The 18,143-nt window shown below is 37.6% G+C and overlaps 2 protein-coding genes and 1 non-coding gene across 6 annotated transcripts in view; all 3 read left to right on the forward strand.

Annotated features, from left to right (window-relative positions):
* Nucleotides 1–18,143, forward strand: part of DNAJB9 (DnaJ heat shock protein family (Hsp40) member B9) — a 700,153-nt gene that overhangs the window by 79,361 nt on the left and 602,649 nt on the right. The gene's annotated exons all lie outside the window — the stretch shown is intronic.
* Nucleotides 799–17,305, forward strand: LOC137229541 (T-complex protein 1 subunit alpha-like). Its single transcript, XM_067747618.1, is given in 3 exon segments — nucleotides 799–911; nucleotides 16,491–16,589; nucleotides 16,591–17,305. Coding segments are annotated over 3 exon segments (870 nt in total). The 3' UTR covers nucleotides 17,249–17,305.
* LOC137229636 (small nucleolar RNA SNORA20) lies at nucleotides 16,249–16,378 on the forward strand. Its single transcript, XR_010945788.1, has one exon. It is a non-coding gene; the product is annotated as a small nucleolar RNA SNORA20 (small nucleolar RNA).

The following is an 18,143-nucleotide window of genomic DNA, read 5'->3' on the forward strand; positions in this document are numbered from 1 at the left end:
AGAGTTAAAGCATAAATAAATTTGAAAATGAGAAATCAATAGAGAAAATCAAACCAAAAGCTGGTTCTTAGAAAAGATGAATAAAATTGATAAGCCTCTAGCCAGTCTGTGAAAAAAAAGGACATGCATTACTAATACCAGAAATGAAAGAGGGGACATGACTACAGATCCCATGGAAATTAAAATGATAATAAAAAAGATAATAAAAATTACTATGAACAACTCTTCGCTCATAAATTTGATAATCTAGATTAAATGGACCAATTCCTTCCTTAAAAGACACAATCTGCTAAAACTTACACAAGAAGAAATAGATGGTCTAAATAGGCCTACATCTATTAAAGAAATAAATCAATAATTAATAACCTTCCAAAACAGAAAGCACCAGGCCCAGATGAGTTAACTGGCAAATTCTACCAGACATTTAAGGAAGAAATTATACCAATTCTCTATAATCTCTTTCAGAAGACAGAAGCAGAGGGACTACTTCCTAGTTCATTATATGAAAGCAGAATAAGCAAACAAACAAACTGCAGAGCAGTATCTCTCGTGAACATAGATGCAATAATCCTTAACAAAATATTAGCAACTGAATCTAACAATGTACGCAAATAATTATACATGATGACAAATTGGGATTTATCCCATGTATGCAAGCCTGGTTCAATATTCAAAAATCAATGTAATCCATCACCTCAACAGACTAAAAACAAAAAATCACATGATCATATTAATAGATGCAAGAAAAGCATTTGACAAAATCCAACACCCATTCATGACAAAAAACACTCAGTAACTATGAGTAAGGAGGAACTTTCTCCACTTGGTAAAGACTATCTACAAAAACCTTCAGCCAACATCATATTTAGTGGTGAGAAACTCATAGTTTTCCCACTAAGGTCAGGTACAAGGTAAGGATGTCCCCTCTCACCACTCCTTTTCAACACCATACTGGAAGTCCTGGCTACAACAATAAAGCAAGAAAGGTATACAGACTAGGAAGGAAGACGTTGTTCACAAATGGTATGACTGTCTAAGTAAAAAATCCAGAAGAATTTGATATAAACCTAAAACTGACCTAAAAGAAAAAGTTTTCAAAAAGTAAGTACCTCCGTAATAGAAATATAATCTATCTTCCATGATAAAAAAATGAATTTGAACTACTTTACTGCAGTTTCTTATACACTCCACTACTCCCCAGTGTTTAGAAATTGGCAAGGTTTCTATCTTTATATACCTGTATGGGATTTGTAGCTGATTGAGTTATGCTCTCTGAGAATCAAGCATTTATACTAAGGGTACTTGTATCCTGTCACAGAGATGTATGAGAAAAGAATGATGCTAAGTACTAACAGAATGCTCTGCTAAATCAGGAAGAACTTTCCAGACCAAACCAAAGAGAGACCACTCCTTTAGCTATGGCTCAGTATTTCTATTTTTGAGGAGGAACTAGAACTTGCTGCTCATTTTTCTCTGTGAAGCATCCACAGATGCTTAGAAGTATTCATAAATTAACATTATTAGTAAACTTACTTAATTCTTACTTTTTCGTGTGAATCTAGTAGTTCTCAGTGAATCAATTTCTGGCCTTAAATAGGTGGCAGAATCCCACTTGTCATTACTATGAACGCATGTAACTGTCCTGAGTGGATCTTGCCTGAGGATTTCAGTGCCATTTCTGGTGTCCATTCTCACACTGATGGTAGACTTTCAATTGTTATTACCTTTCTGAGGAATCCTTTGGAAAGTGTATCAAAAATCTTAACACACTTATATTCTAGAATCTAGCAATTGTCCTTCTAGGAATTTGTCATGTGGAAATTATATATCTTGTACATTAAAACATTTTTTTCAGAGTGTCTAGTACCCTATTAGTGAAGACTGAAAAATCAGAAACAATCTAAGTGTCCCCAAATGAGTATTTGTTAAGTAAATTCTAGTTTGGTAATTTGGAATTCACTGCAGCCATTCAAAATCACTATTAGACTAGTTAGTAATATGGAGACAATATTTACAACTAAGTATTCTGTGAAAAAAGTACATCATAAAATAATGTGTATGTTATGGTCCCATTAGAGTCTTTATAAAAGGAAAAATAAAGCCACAGAATAAGTTTAGAAAAATGTCCCAAGTTAGCAGTCGTTCTCTGGGGGGTAGGAGTATGGTTGGGTTGATTTTTGTTTCTTCTATGTGCTTTTCTATGTTTTCTAAATTTTATTGTTTTGTAATGAGAGCAATGCTAAAAATATCTATTTTAAGAGGTATTCTAGTGCTCTGATGGTTAATTCTAGGCAAGTAGCACCCTTTGAAGACTACTCAACTAGTCTAGTTTCTGGCTATGCTCCCTGCCTGAGCCAGAGGTCTTGGGCATCAGATCTCTGGAGGGCCCTTTCAGTAACATGGCCTAATTCTCTGATTTTAAGATAATCATGATTTGTAGATCTCTTGTCATCTCAAGCAACTTTTCAATTGGAGAGGAATTGGGAGCTTTTCACTGTCAGAGCTAATGGTCCATACCAGTACTGCCACCCTGTAGAATAATTATGCTTTTAAGAGGAACATTCTCTGTTACCCTGTGATGGTTAAGCACGGGATTGTTCTCTTCATTTCAAGAGGAGTGGCTCTAATTTAATTCTTCTGAATGCAATTGCAGGGAATGGATATTTGTTCTCAGAAGGATCTTTTTAATAGGATCATTGCCTTGAAGCAGTGTTCCCTTGGAAACTGCTTGATGTCTGTCTGTGTAGCAGGAGTATTAGATTTTTAGAAGTTGGGTACATGTGTGTGTATGTGAATTCATATTGAAATGGCTAAAGATAAAATGAATAAAAGAAATGCATTAATATCCTAAAAATTCAAATTAAATTAAAACATATAACCATATTTTTCAGAATAGAGAGATAATGAAAAGAGGGAACATCCAATTATTGGATGTATTGTTTCAAATGTTTACATGATGGGAAAAATTCATATCTAAAATATACAACTCCCAAACTCACACTAGTTTTTAAATTCTTTCTTAGCCTCTATGCTCCGGGTTATATGAAGAAATTAATATATGTCACTGCAAAGTTGCTTTCTTGGCCCATAAATCCTTGCATATATGGTGTTTTGGGGGTGTGGGAAGGTAAATTAATATAAAAACTATTAACATCTAGCCCTTTTATGGGTATTGTGAAAGAAGAAAAAGAAAGCTTACATTCATTAGATGGCATAGACAGATTGCATCAGAGACACAAAACATCATTTCAGTTAATGTGTTCAGACCACAATCTATAGGCGATAAATATACCTATTACATATTTGAGGGGATGTTGGGGAACATCTGCCTCATGGTCTTGAATGATCAGTGTGCACGCATGTCAAGGGATGGGCAACGTGGCTTGAGAAGATAAGAAATCAATTCTAGAGTATTTTCAGGCTACCCAAATCCTACTCTGCTCTAAAGGGTTGTATCAAAATTGAATGGAAGAGTAGGGGGTCCATTGGTTATGTGAATTTTGAAAAATTGCCAGATTCCTGCTTAAAAACCATGCTGCTTAGCTTTCTAAATTTATGAGTGAAAATATCACAGAAGTTAAGTGGCATTACAAAAAATTGCCAAACTAGTTTTTGAGAAAACTGAGATTGATTACTCATCCAGTGGATGAAGTATCTTGACTTTTTAAATAAAAATTAAAAGGGAGCGGTTTTATTTTTAAAAAATAAAGCCTCAATAGATTGAACAAATAGCTTTTCAAATTGCTTTACATTCTCTGCCCCATATCAACCCAATTCTTTACTTGTCACTTACCGATGGATTCAGTCCTCATGACTGCTGCTGACCCAACTCTGCATCGTATCTGCCCCTTTGGTAAAGAAATGAGTGACACTTGAGAAAATGGTCTCTATAATGTCAAGATGTAAACCTAATTTCAGGGGTTACAGCATGTGGGAATGAACAAAAGGAGACAAATACAGATAGACTGTTGCTTCAAGAAGTTACAACTAAAGACGAAAGAGTGATAGTGTTAGTTGGATACTAAAGAAAGGATAAAACCCTTTATGAGATATGGCAAAATAAATCATGGATAAAGAGTTGTAGAAATCTTTCTACATGATATTGGTGGTGTATATGAAATTACCTTCAGGTTTTTGCCACAATAATTCTGCATAACAAAACCCCAAAATCTAGTGGCTTTCAACAACAAGCATATATTTCTTTCTAATGGGCTTGTAGGTCAGATTTGACTTGTGGGCTCTGCTGGGCTTGGCTGAGCTTGGGTACTGTAGTGGAGCTGGCTCTAGATGAAGGCATGGAAAATTCACCTATGGTAACAGAAAAGAAGGTGGAATAAGTGTAGCTGCATGGGTGAAGGTGGTGGCAGTAGTTTCTAGAGCTGTTCTTCTCTCAGAGATATAGGAAGCAAAACTGAGAGTGAAGGTGAGGAGGTGCTAGAGTTTTGAGGTGAAAGTAGAGGTAACTGAGTGGAGTAGAGATATGTAGTCCATTCACTGGAGTCCATTCACTGGACGGCACTAACGGTCTCTTTGAGATCAGTGATCATGACTTAAGGATACAGCAGATTGTTTTTCTCCAGCCACATTCAGCTTCATGGGTGCCAGGACAGAGCAGGTGGTGAGTTGGCTTTAAGTATGATTAGAGTTTTGCCATGCGAGACCTATGAGGTAAGAAGACGACAAGAGAGTTGAGGTTTTATGCAAGAGAGAAATAATGGACTGTGGATTCTAAACTATCAGTACATAAGGAGAATATTAAATATATGAATAGTATGTGGGGAAAAAGTGATAGGTCCTTGTTGGGAATGGGATATTAGAGGAAAGATCTGGAAGGACAAGAGATGGTTGTGGGAGAGTGGGATGCTTGATGTTGAACTTATGGGGGAATTGCTGTTACTGGTAATGAGAAGGTGACTGGGTTAGGTGGGAGACAAGATCATTGAAGATGAGCTCAAATGGATTAGAAGGATCATCAGGGGAATATTGAAATCACCAAGAATAATGACAAGTAGAGTGCTGGAATTGACAGTGAGTTAGAAGCTTAATTCTTCAAGGAGTGGGGAAGGACCCAGGTCTGTGTATAATTGCAACAAGGAGGGGTAGTGGGTTGATATTCTGAGGAGTTGAAGAGTAGCCATAGCTTGGGGGAAGAGCCAGGTCAAGTTCAGGATATTAGTGATACAAGGGATTTTGCTGGCGATTGATTTTTGGATACAAGGGATTTTGCTGGTGATTGATTTTGGGTTCCAGGGGGATTTGGGGATGGGTTGGAGATAAGTTCATAAAAGGGTAAGTACACAGCTATCTAATAAGAAGAGCCCAGGGATGAAGGCATTTCTAGGTAAGGAGAGGGGCTAGGCTTTATGAGGTGATCAACAAATCAGGAATAAAGGGATGTCTGAGTCACAAGGCAGATAGATGATGAGAGTTGGTGTAATGAAGGATGAGAGTTGATTTTTACTCATAGCACATTAATTTGGAGGTCTTCCTCTTCATGTCAAGAATAGTACAGAAGTGGAGGAAGAGTGGTTTTATCTGATGCTTGTAGGGCTCCAGGGCATGGAATTAGGGTGAAGTGGTGTGTGTGGCTGAGGTAGTATCTAATGTTAGAATCACCTGGCATAATCAGTTGACTAGGGCTTGGTTTTCAGGGTCTTTAGGTTTAGAACATGGGACTCTTTTTCTCTCATCATAATGAATTTTTTCCTGATTATGTCATAAAACCCATGGCTCAGTAGCCAGGCGTTTGATAGCTGAGTTTTTTAAAAAAAACAACAAAAAGCAGGTATTGAGAACATGCATACAAGACAGAGTTATAGGACTAGTTTATCTAATTTAACTATCAATCTATCCATTTCTTTCTTTACTGTGTGGGAAGATGGTTGGGTGTGACACTGTTTGAACTCAAATTTCATAGAGGATAGAAAATGTGCCCAAACTATTTAATATGAAAAGAACAAATTCAGGCCATCTATCCCCTTCCTTCTGTTTCTGTAATCTGGTGAGTTGTCCAACTTTATTTTTAAGATTCTCTTCATGGGGTTTTTCATAAGATCCTGCAGAATAATAGGCTTGAAGAAGATTAATTTTACATACCTCATGGTGCAAAATCCTCTTTCCCCCAGTGGAAAGCTAGAAAAGATTGATGAGGTCATTTTGGCTGTTTCACAATAAAAATTCCCTTTATTTTTTTTAGCAATCGGGGCATAAATATACCTTATTTTTATAAGGTATGCTTTTACAGCTACTTTACTTTCACTGGGTAATTTTATGATAGAATTTAAACTTTTCACCAACTTTTATTTATGGTGTTAAAGTTTTACATTTTAGTACTTTGCTTAATTGGCTTCCAGAGAATGACGGACGGGCATGGCTTATATTAATCAGCTGTGAATCTCTGTGGCATATTTTCTTTTACCTTCTTTATTAATTTTATGCTTAGGGGCTGTCGGGAAATAGTATAAATCTTTTCAGGAATCCCACATTTTAGACAAACAAAGTGTGGAAAGATAATAAACCATAGCTCCTTGGCACTTGTGCCCCTCTACGTTGAGATTCTCGAATAATTATACCTCCACACGTTGAGAGCACCACTCTACTGTATTTAAAAATGAAATACATTTCAGTTCATCAACAGCATCCTTTAGTTTGGAGTCTTGGGGTAGAGGTTGTAAATACCTCATTCATTTGTTCCTTTGCTTTTCCTGAGGGAAACCACATCACATTTTGATTTCTTCTGGATATCAAATGGAGACAAAATGACCACTAGCAAGAGAATAGAACATAATTGTCTTAGTTCCTTTACGCTGCTATAACAAAATCCTGCAGACTGGGTAGATTATAAACAACAAAAATTTATTGCTTACAGTTCTGGAAACTGGAAGTTCAGTGTTAAGGTGCCAGTATCATCAGGCAAGGGCCCTCTTTTGAGTTGCAGACTTCTCATTGTACCTTCATGTGGTAGAAGGGGAGAGGTACCTCTCTGGGGTCACTCATAAGAGCATTAATTCCATTCACGAAGGCTCCTCCACTCTCATGACCTAAGCACCTCCTAAAGTTCCCACCTCCCAACACCACTACCATGGGCATTGGGATTTCAACATGGGAGGACACAAACATTTAGATCACAGCAATAACAAACTGTGTTGTAATGGGCATAGGTTGTTTTGTGTAATTTTATTTTTCAGGTGAAAACATTAGCTCATTATAGTATATAATATAGTTTCTATTAAGTAGTAAAATCTTGTCATAGCTTTATTTGATATAAATTAGGTTCACACATATTTTTAGAACTAGCAAATTTTTCAAATTACCACTGAGAGCTCACACATATTTTTAGAACTAGCAAATTAAAATGTATCTTGTGTGGTAATTCACATAGTTTGTCTTTATATGCTTGATTAAGTGAATGAAGTTACCATCATAAAACCTATAGAATTTTCTAATTTAGCAGTGTACATTGTGTTTTCAGTCAAAAGACAACATCTAGTTGAATAAGATAGAAGGGTCAAAGTGCATAGGAAGGTTATCACTGAGATTATCTAGTTTTGCCTAAAGTTTGTATATATGTGGGGTGTGTGTGTGTGTGTGTGTGTGTGTGTGTGTGTGTGTGAGGGAGGGAGAGAGAGAGAGAGAGAGAGAGAGAGAGAGAGAGAGAGAGAGATTATGAGGAATTTGCTTGCTTATGCAATTATGTAGGCTATGTTCCATTATCTGCTATCTGTAAGCTGGACACCCGGGAAAGCAATAATGTGATTCCAGTTGTCTGATTTTTGTCCTATTCAGGCTGTCAACCACTGCACCATGTGTACCCACACTGGGGAGGGCAACCCACTTTATTGAGTCCACCACCAATACAAATGCTCATGTAATCCAGAAACACCCTCACAAACACACCCAGGAATAATTTTAATCTGGGTACCCTGTGACCCAGTCAAACTGACACATAAAATTAGCCATTATACTATGTAAATACTTTTGGGGTGATTTAAAATAAAATAATATCAAAATTTTTTATTACTTTATTTGTCATTTGTTTTCTAACTCTAAGTTGCTTAAATTGCTTCTCATCCACCATTGGAAATGACCACTGGATTATTTCAAATTGCCAAGAAGACCATCCACATTAAAAAGTCACATTAAATAATGAAAAGTGATGTATTAGTTTCTTACTGTTGTAACAAATTACCACAAAACTTTGTGGCTTAGAATAACAGAGTTATTATAGTTTGCCCTTGACTCCACTCTCTCCTTTTTCATTCAAGATCTAATTTTGGTTTCTTTTTCCTTCTTAATATGCTTCCTGAATTTTACTTCTCCCATGGACCTACTGAATATACAGTGACATAAGGAGCAATTCCCTTTGAGAGAAATCCAGAAACTAGGGGAGTGACTTCTTCATATTGAGTGACTGAGAAAATGCCCACATAGAAATGGGTAGGAAAAGCTGATACACACTCTTGCCATAAATCCCACCATTGGGACAGTGCCACGCAATCAGGAGTGAATCCCTAACTCCCAGCTTCTCCCCAAGGAGTGGAGGGTTTGGACCACACATCTAGCAGCCCAGCTTTTAAGGCTGCCACCCAAAGAATAGACTGCCAAATCACCTAGCTCTGAAAGTCAATGGGTCAAAGAAGAAATCAAAAAAGAAACCAAAAAATATCTTGAGACAAATGAAAATGAAAACATAACATATCAAAACTTATGGGATGCAGGAAAAACATTTCTAAGAGGAAGTTTATAGGGATAAATGCCTACATAAAGAAAAAGAAAAATCTCAAATAAACAACTGAACTTTAATCCTCAAGAAACTTGAAAAAGAAGAGCAAACTAAGCCCAAAGTTAGTAGTAGGAAGGAAATAACAAATATCAGAGTTGAAATAAATGAAATAGAGACTAGAAAAGATCAATAAAGCTAAGAGCTGGTTCCTTTAAAAGATAAAATGAACAAACCTTTAGGTAGACTTACCAAGAAAAAAAGAGAGAAGCCTCAAATAAATAAAATTAGAAAGAAAAGAGGAGACATCACATCTGATACCACACAAATACAAAGGATCATGAGAGACTACTATGAACAATTAATTATATGCTAACAAATTGGACAACCTAGAAGAAATGGATAAATTCTTAGAAATATACAACCTACTAATAACCAGGAAGAAAAAGAAAATCTGAACAGACTAATTGCTAGTGAGGAAATTGAATAGTCTAGGACTAGATGTCTTTACCTGTGAATTCTACGAAACACTTAAAGAAGAATTAATATGCCTTTCTCAGACTCTTCCAAAAACTAGGAAGGGACACTTCTAAACTCATTTTACAAGGCTAGCATTACCCTGGTACAAAAACCAGACAATGACATTACAAGAAAAGAAAATTACAGACCAATATCCCTGACGAACATAAATACTTGAAAAAAATTTGCAAACAGAATTCAATAGTACATTAAAAGGATCATACACTCTGACCAAATGAGCTGTATTCCTGGTTTCAAGGATGGTTCAACATCCACAAATCAATTAATGCAATACACCACATTAACAAAATGAAGTATAAAAATTATATGATCATCTCAGTAGATGCAGAAAAAGATTTTGACAAAATTCAGTATTCATTTATGATAAAACTCTCAACAAAATGGGTATAGTGCTAGCATAGCTTAACATATTAAAGGACGTACATAAGAAACCCATAGCAAACATCATACTCAACGATGGAAAGCTGAAAGCATTTCCTCTAAGATCAGGTACAAGACAAGAATGCCCACTCTTGCCACTTTTATTCAACATAGCACTGGAAGTCCTAGCCAGAGCAATTAGGCAAGAAAATGAAATAATAGGCATCCAACTCAGAACAAAAGAAGGAAAATTTTCTGTGTTTGCAGATGACATAATATTATATATAGAAAACCCTAAAGATGCCACCAAAAACTATTAGAACTAATAAACAAATTCAGTAAATTTGCAAGATACAAAATCAGCATATAAAAATCAGTTGCTTTTCTATACACTAACAATGAACTATAGGAAAGAGAAATTAAAAAAAACAATCCCATTTACAACAGAATTAAAAAGAATAAAATACTTAGGAATAAATTTAAGCAAGGGGATGGAAGATCTATTCACTAAAAATTATAAAATACTGATAAAAGACATTGAAGAAGACACAAATAAATGAACAAACATTCCATGCTCATGGAATGGGAGAATTAATATTGTTAAAATGCCATACTACCCAAAGCAATCTACAGACACAATACAATGCCTGTTAAAATTCCAATGGAGAATCACTCTGAATGATTCTATATATATAGTATTCTTGAAATAACAAAGTTATAGAGATGGAGAACAAAAGAAAAATACCAATGGCATTTTTCACAGAAATAGAAAAAATAACCCTAAAATTTATATGAAACCACAAAACAGCCTGAATAGTCAAGAAATCTTGAGAAAGAAGGCAAAGCTGGAGGCATCACACTTCCCACTCTCAAACTTTATTACAAAGCTATTGTAATCAAGACAGTATGGTAGTGACATAAAAACAGACACACAGGGCTTCCCTGGTGGCGCAGTGGTTGAGAGTCCACCTGCTGATGCAGGGGACACGGGATTGTGCCCCATGGAGCAGCTGGGCCCGTGAGCCATGGCCGCTGAGCCTGCACGTCCGGAGCCTGTGCTCCGCAACGGGAGAGGCCACAGCAGTGAGAGGCCTGCGTACTGCGTACCAAAAAAAAAAAAAAACCAGACAGATCAATGAAACAGAATAGAGAACCCAGAATAACCCACTCATATATAGTCAATTAATTTATGACAAAGGAGCCAAGAATATACCGTTGGTAAAGAATATTCTGTTCATTAAATGGTGTTGGGAAAACTGGATATCCACACACAAATGAATGAAACTGGACCCCTATCTTACACCATACACAAAAATCAACTCAAAATGGATTAAAGGCTTGAATGTAAGACCTGTAGCCATAAAACTCCTAGAAATAACGTAAGGTGTAATCTCCTGGATCTGGGTCTTGCAGTGAGTTTTTGGATTTGACACCAAAAGCAAAGGCAGCAAAAGGAAAAATAAACAAGTAGGACTACATGCAATTAAAAACTTCTGTACAGCAAAGGAAACCATCAACAGAATGAAAAGGTAAACAATGAAATGGGAAAAAACATTTGCAAACCACATATACAATAAGTGGTTAGGGGGAAAGTGGGGGGGGTCGTGGTAGGATGAACTGGGAGATTGGGATTGACATATATACACTAATATGTATAAAATGGATGACTAATAAGAACCTGCTATATAAAAAATAAATTAAAAAAAAACAATAAGGGGTTAATGTCCAAAATATACAAGGTACTCATACAACTCAATAGCAAAAAATCAAATAACCCAATTTAAAAAAAGGGCAAAGGACCTGAACAGATATTTTCCTAGAGAAGATATACAAATGGCAACAGGTAGATGAAAAGGTAGTCAACATCACTAATCATCAAGGAAATGCAAATCAAAACCATGAGATATCATCTCACACCTGTTAGGATGTCTACTATCAAAAAGATACAAATAACAAATGCTGATGAGGATGTGAAGAAAAGGAAATTCTGGATGGGGAACTGGTGTTGGTGGGAATGTAAACTGGTACAACCACTATGAAAAACAGTATGGAGGTTCTTCAAAAAATTTAAGATAGAATTATCATATGATCCAGCAATCCCACTTCTGGGTATACAGTTGACCCTTGAACAACATAGAGGTTGGTGGCACTGACCCTCTGCCCAGTTGAAACTCCAAGTATAACTTATAGTTGGTCCTTCTGTATCCATGATTCTTCATCCATGGATTCAATCAACTTTGGATCGTGTAGTACTGTGGTATTTACTATTGAGAAAAAATCCTTGTATAAGTGCACCCTAGCAGTTCAAACCTGTGATGTTCAAGGGTCAATTGTATATCCAAAGGAAACAAAATCATTTTCTTGAAGAGATATCTATACTCCCATGTTCACTGTAGCATTATTCACAATGGCCAAGGTGCAGAAACAACGTGTCTGTCGATGAAAGAATGAATAAAGGATATGTAGTATAAATATAGAATGGAGTATTATTCAGCCTTAAAAGAAGGAAATCTTGCCAGTTGCAACAACATGGATGAATCTGGAGGGAATTATGGTAAATGAAATAGCCAGATAGAGGAAGACATTATTTATATGTGGAATTTTTTAAAAAAAGAAAGTTGAACTCAGAGAAACAAAGAGTAGAATGGCAGCTGTCAGGAGACAGAGGTGAGGGAAAGAGAAAGAGGTTAGTAAAAGGGTATAAACTTTCAGTTAGAAGAGAAATAAGATCTGAGGATCTAATATATAATGGCGACTATAGTTGACAATACTGTATTGTATGATTGAAATTTGATAAGAGTGGAACTTAAGTGTTCTCACGAGAAAAAAAAGATAAATATGTGAGGTGATAGATTTAACTCATTGGTGGGGATCATTTTACAAGGTATATGTATCAAAGCATCATCTTTAAATGTATTACAGTTTTGTCAATTATACCTCAATAAAGCAGAAAAAAAAGTGAGAAATGTATTGATAGTGGTGATGATTGTACCACTATCATTCAACTCTGAATATACTAAAAGCCTCATTGTGCACTTTAAAAGGGTGAATTTTATGGCATGCAAAGTATATTTCAAGTAAAAAATTTACATACAAAAATGAAAAAAATGTTGACGTTTCCTTTATACGAGGCGTTGTTGGTGCTGGTGATTCATTAGTGAATGGAGAAATAGAGGGTGGTACTTAATTCTAATGTGAACAATTCTGGTGGACTTCATAGTTCAAAGAAGGATCACCAGGGGGTGGGGGTGGGGCTGGGGGAGATGAAAGAGACCTGAGCATGGAGCTGAGAAGAATGGTAAAAGGGTTTCTCTTGGGAGGAAATGATACTTTCTCTTCTGAAACAGGAAAGAAAGGAAAGAAAAAAAGAAAGAGAGAGAGAGAGAGAGAGAAAGGAAGGAAGGAAGGAAGGAAGGAAGAAAGAGGAAGGAAGGAAGGAAGAAAGGAAGGAAGGAAGAAAGAGAAAGAAGAAAGAAAGAAAGAGAAAGAAGGAAAGAAAGGGAAAGAAAGGAAGGAAGAAAGAAAGAAAGGAAGAAAAGAAAGAAAGGGAAAAGAGAGAGGGAGGGAGGGAGGAAGGAAAGAAGGGAAAGGAAGGAAGGAAGGAAGAGAGAAAGGAAGGAAGGAAGGTTAGAAAAAGTAGGCTTAGATACTGCAAAATTTTGAGAAAGAACTCTGCGGTGTTTCTGTGTGGTGGTGTTATATCTGTAAAGAGAGATGAAATTTAATTCTTATATTGACTTTTTGTGCATATAGGAGAAAATATCAGTTTTATAGTCACAGTACTTCAGCACACTTCACCCAGGACAATAGTCTTCTAGAATCTAGGCATTTGGCAGTCCTGGTCGCAGGTGGGAATTTCTACCTCAGTAGCTGTCCTAGGACAAGTCTATCAGAGCAACTGACACACAGTTTCCAGCCAGCTGTTTGGTCTTATTTTTAGGTTGTAAATTTTTCCAGAAACAAGCTCTGCATTTTCAAGTGCCCTGTGTCCATGCTTTTGATAATAGCTTAATAAATATTTGATTCATGATGTTTGTTAACAGCTACTTCATTTCCAGAAGAAGAATGAATGTGAGTTGCCAGGGTATGTATTCTACTTAGTACTTCAGTTAGTAGGGGGATATGGCAGAGTATCCTATCTTTTATTTATGCTTATAGTTATACAATGCAACTTAGTGATTAAGTGAGGGTTGCAAGTTGGAAGGGACTGTGCTGGGTGGAAATATCTTAAAAATCCACAAGAGGGAGATATATTGCTATTGAAGTAGAATGGTGCTAATGAAATACCAATTCCTAACTTTTCAGAGCAGAATATTTTACTGCATTTCCCCAGCTGAAAATAAGAAAAGGATAGGCTTTCTCAAGTTTGACTTTTCAGTTTTCTTTTGGGATGGGAGATTAGATTTAGGAATGCTCAGTTATTTGCAGAGTCTTGGCATATGCATGATATGTCAAGGTTTATGATGCATCAACAGCTTCAATGAGCACATCCAAAGGCTTTAAGGATTTTTGTTTTTGATCTGATTGTGACTCTTTCAAGGACGGATTGCAAAGCTGTCTTTTCTCTGCTTCCTCTTTTCATTTCTTTGGCAGTGGGGAGTCCGTGCTGGCCAGATTGGGTCTTGTATTCTTACTGGGAAGTGCCCTCGCTAATCTCACTGTCTCCTTTGGGCAAGATGTCTCAGCAGGACGAATCATCTTGGTTTTCAGTGGCCTTTACCTACGAAGAGGCAGAGCTGAACTCTAAGCAACTATAGAAAAGGAACCTTTATTTTTTATTTTATTTTATTTTATTTTTGCGGTACGCGGGCCTCTCACTGTTGTGGCCTCTCCCGTTGCGGAGCACAGGCTCCGGACGCGCAGGCTCAGCGGCCATGGCTCACGGGCCCAGCCACTTGGCGGCATGTGGGATCCTCCCGGACCGGGGCACAAAGCCGTGTCCCCTGCATCGGCAGGCGGACTCTCAACCACTGCGCCACCAGGGAAGCCCCAGGAACCTTTATTTTAAATAGCATATATTTGTACTTTGAAATTCATACTCCTTGCCTGACCTCCTCATGTTTATGTGGTCAGCAGGGCAGAAACCCTTTATAATTTCAGAAGAAATGTTTGCAACATTATTACTAGATTACTTACAAGCTTTATTTGCTTTCTTTTCAGAAAAAAATATTTTTTTCTCTTCCGATACGAAGAAATGATATGTACTAATGATACCTTTAGTGTTTGCCTTTCCTGAAGGCTTCCTAATTCGTTTTTTTAGCAGCCATGGCTCACGGGCCCAGCCGCTCCGCAGCATGTGGGATCCTCCCAGACCGGGGCATGAACCTGTGTCCCCGGCATTGGCAGGTGGACTCTCAACCACTGGGCCACCAGGGAGGCCCAAGACTTCCTAATTCTTAAAACTATTTCTTCCTTGGTCTTCCCATTCCCTTTTTTTTTTTTTTTTTTTGCGGTACGCGGGCCTCTCACTGTTGTGGCCTCTCCCGTTGCGGAGCACAGGCTCCGGACATGCAGGCTCAGTGGCTATGGCTCACGGGCCCAGCCGCTCCGCGGCATGTGGGATCTTCCCGGACCGGGGCACGAACCCGTGTCCCCTGCATCAGCAGGCGGACTCTCAACCACTGCGCCACCAGGAAAACCCCCATTCCCTTTTATAGTGTCCTATTCTCAGTATTCTTTGAGTGATCATTTCCTTCTTCCCACATCATTGCAGTCCAGGGTGACCTCTGTGGTCAGCCTCTCTTAGGAAGGCTGTGTTGTGTAAAGGCTAAGAGCACAGGCTGGAGACAGTCTGTTCTGGGTTCATATCCCAGCTCCAACACTGACTAGCTGTGTGTGACTTTGTGCAAGTTGCTTCAGTTATCTAAGCCTTAGTCTTACAAACCACAAAATGGGGATAATGATTGGATTTATGTGAGGATGAGATCAGTTAATATATGTAAAGGGCTTAGAACAGGGTCCGGCAAATAGGAAGCACACTTTAAAGGTTGGCCATTACTATTGTTTTCATTATTAATCTCTTCCACCAGAGACTCTCCTTGCAGGAGCTCAGCTACACCATAAGTCTCACGTATTCCCTTCATATCTTTTCTGAGCTCTAGACACATTTCCTAGAGCTCTCTAGACATTTTAACATGGGCTGCCAACAGGGTACCTCAGACTCAACATATTTAGAACTGAACACATTATCTGTCAGTCTCCACTCCTGGTAACCTGCTTCTTTTTCTATTCCCTCTTTTAGCCAATGGCATCATTTCTTGTCTAGGAGCTGAAGCCAGGAAACAAAGAGTTATCCTTGCCTTCAATCCTTTACCTCAAACTCATTTGATTACCAAATTATGTCAATGCACCTATTCAAACTTCATTCACACTCAAGCCCTTTATTACTACAGGGACCTTGAACCCTCTTCTTGCCCTTACTTGTACCTCGTTCTTTCCACTTTGTCCAGAACAATATTTTACAAATGAAAATCTGATCCCATACCTCCTCAGATTAAAAAGTTCTGTATTTTTCATAGCTTTCAATTTTATATATAGTATGACACACAAGATCCTTCATGACCTGGCCCTTGCTTGCCTCACTGTGCTGACCTATTGCTTCTCTTTGCCACATAGAAAATGTTGTTCTCTTTCCCATTTATTTGCTGCTATAATCTTTCAGTGATACGAGCAGTTATACACATGGGATAAAATGATGTTGGGCCACTGTGAATTGAGCTGAAGTAACCATTTCATCTCTTCTCCATGGTCTAGACATTGCTTCCGTGTCTAAATGTCCTGTGTAAGCAGGATTTAATCGAGGCACTTAGAGTGAATTTCTACGTGGACTTATTAAAGCATTGATTTAAGAATTTCAGTATTTTTTAAGTAGCACTAAGGCTCATACCTCTGCCTCAGTCATCTTACGTGGGGCGAATGATTTCATGTGTGACCAGATGGCGTACTCTTTACATGATGCTCTTCGTGTGGTGAAGAGTTTTGGAGTCAAAATCTGTGATTCCGGGTGGAGGCGCTGTAGAAGCAGCCCTTTCCATATACCTTGAAAACTACGCAACCAGCGTGGGCTCCCGGGAACAGCTTGCTATTGTGGAATTTACAAGATCTCTTCCTGTTATTCCTAATACTCTGGCAGTTAATGCTGCCCAAGACTCCACAGATCTGGTTGCAAAATTAAGAACTTTTCATCATGAGGCTCAGGTTAACCCAGAACACAAAAATCTAAAAAGGATTGGTCTTGACCTGGTCAATGGTAAACCCCGAGACAACAAACAGGCAGGGATGTTTGAACCAACCATAGTTAAAGTTAAGAGTTTGAAATTTGCAACTGAAGCTGCAATTACCGTTCTTCGAATTGATGATCTTATTAAATTACACTCAGAAGGCAAAGACGATAAGCATGGAGGTTATGAAGATGCTGTTCACTCTGGAGCCCTTGATGACCTGATTTCTTTTATTTACAACAATCTTAGATGCAATTTTCTTGTACCTCGAGTATTACACATTAAAGTGCAAATTAAGCGGTCAAAAAACAAAAAGAAAAAATGTTCTTATTTTGAGTCGGGGACACAAAGGAGGAAACCTCATTACACGTGCAGCAGAGAGGGATTAGTATCTAAATACCTGTTTTAGTAGAGATCCTAGCATATAGTAGGTACTAAATACATGTTAATATTTGTATGAATAAAATCTGGGCTCTATATGAATGGGAGGGCTTTGTTGCTCACGGACTGTAAAACTGTCCTCAATGTGTTGATTGGGATCAGTATGTTCCACAGTATAATTAAAATGTGAGAAATGTTTCTTGCACATCAGTAATATAAACACTTTCAAATAATGTCTGAGGAAATGCAAGCTCAAATTTACAAATAGCCTTTTACATAAACAACACTCAGAGGTGCACTTTCCCCTTAATTCATGTATATAACTTCCATTAATGTTCCTTGCCTCGGTATTTAGCTTTTATTTTTATGTCTGTAGTATAAATCTGAGTCTTGACACTTTAATGGAAAGATCTTGGTTTGTGATGACATCATATCAAATGTAAAATAGAGATGGTTGCATTGTTTGGAAAACTTTCATCTGAGAATGTTTGTCTGTAATCCTGAAGAAAAATTATTTTAAGCCAGTGACACTCTGATTCTCAAGAGAGCCTCTTCCAGTTCATAGGTTTTACATGCTACCTTCACCCCTCCAAACTATATTTCCGCATGATTTATTGTGGGCAGCTATAGAGAAAATGGCTTGATATGGCCCAGTCCCAGTTAAAAGGCAAAGGGCTCAGGCTGGAGAGAAATGCAATAACTCATTATGGCTTCTATAGGAAGGGGCTGATATGTTGCTGGGATGGGGATGAGAAGGAACGGGTCGTGGGAAGGGACCAGATGTAGCTCATTCTGTTGTTGTTATTATTATTACTATTATTATTATTAGTGTAGTGTTTGGCATATAGTCGGTATTCGAGAAACCACTCTGGTGAGACTTTGTTCCACATCCTATAATGTAAACTTTTTTTTTTTTTTTTTCG

Source organism: Pseudorca crassidens, chromosome 8, assembly GCF_039906515.1.
Source record: "Pseudorca crassidens isolate mPseCra1 chromosome 8, mPseCra1.hap1, whole genome shotgun sequence".
In the NCBI taxonomy this organism is placed as follows: Eukaryota; Metazoa; Chordata; class Mammalia; order Artiodactyla; family Delphinidae; genus Pseudorca; species Pseudorca crassidens.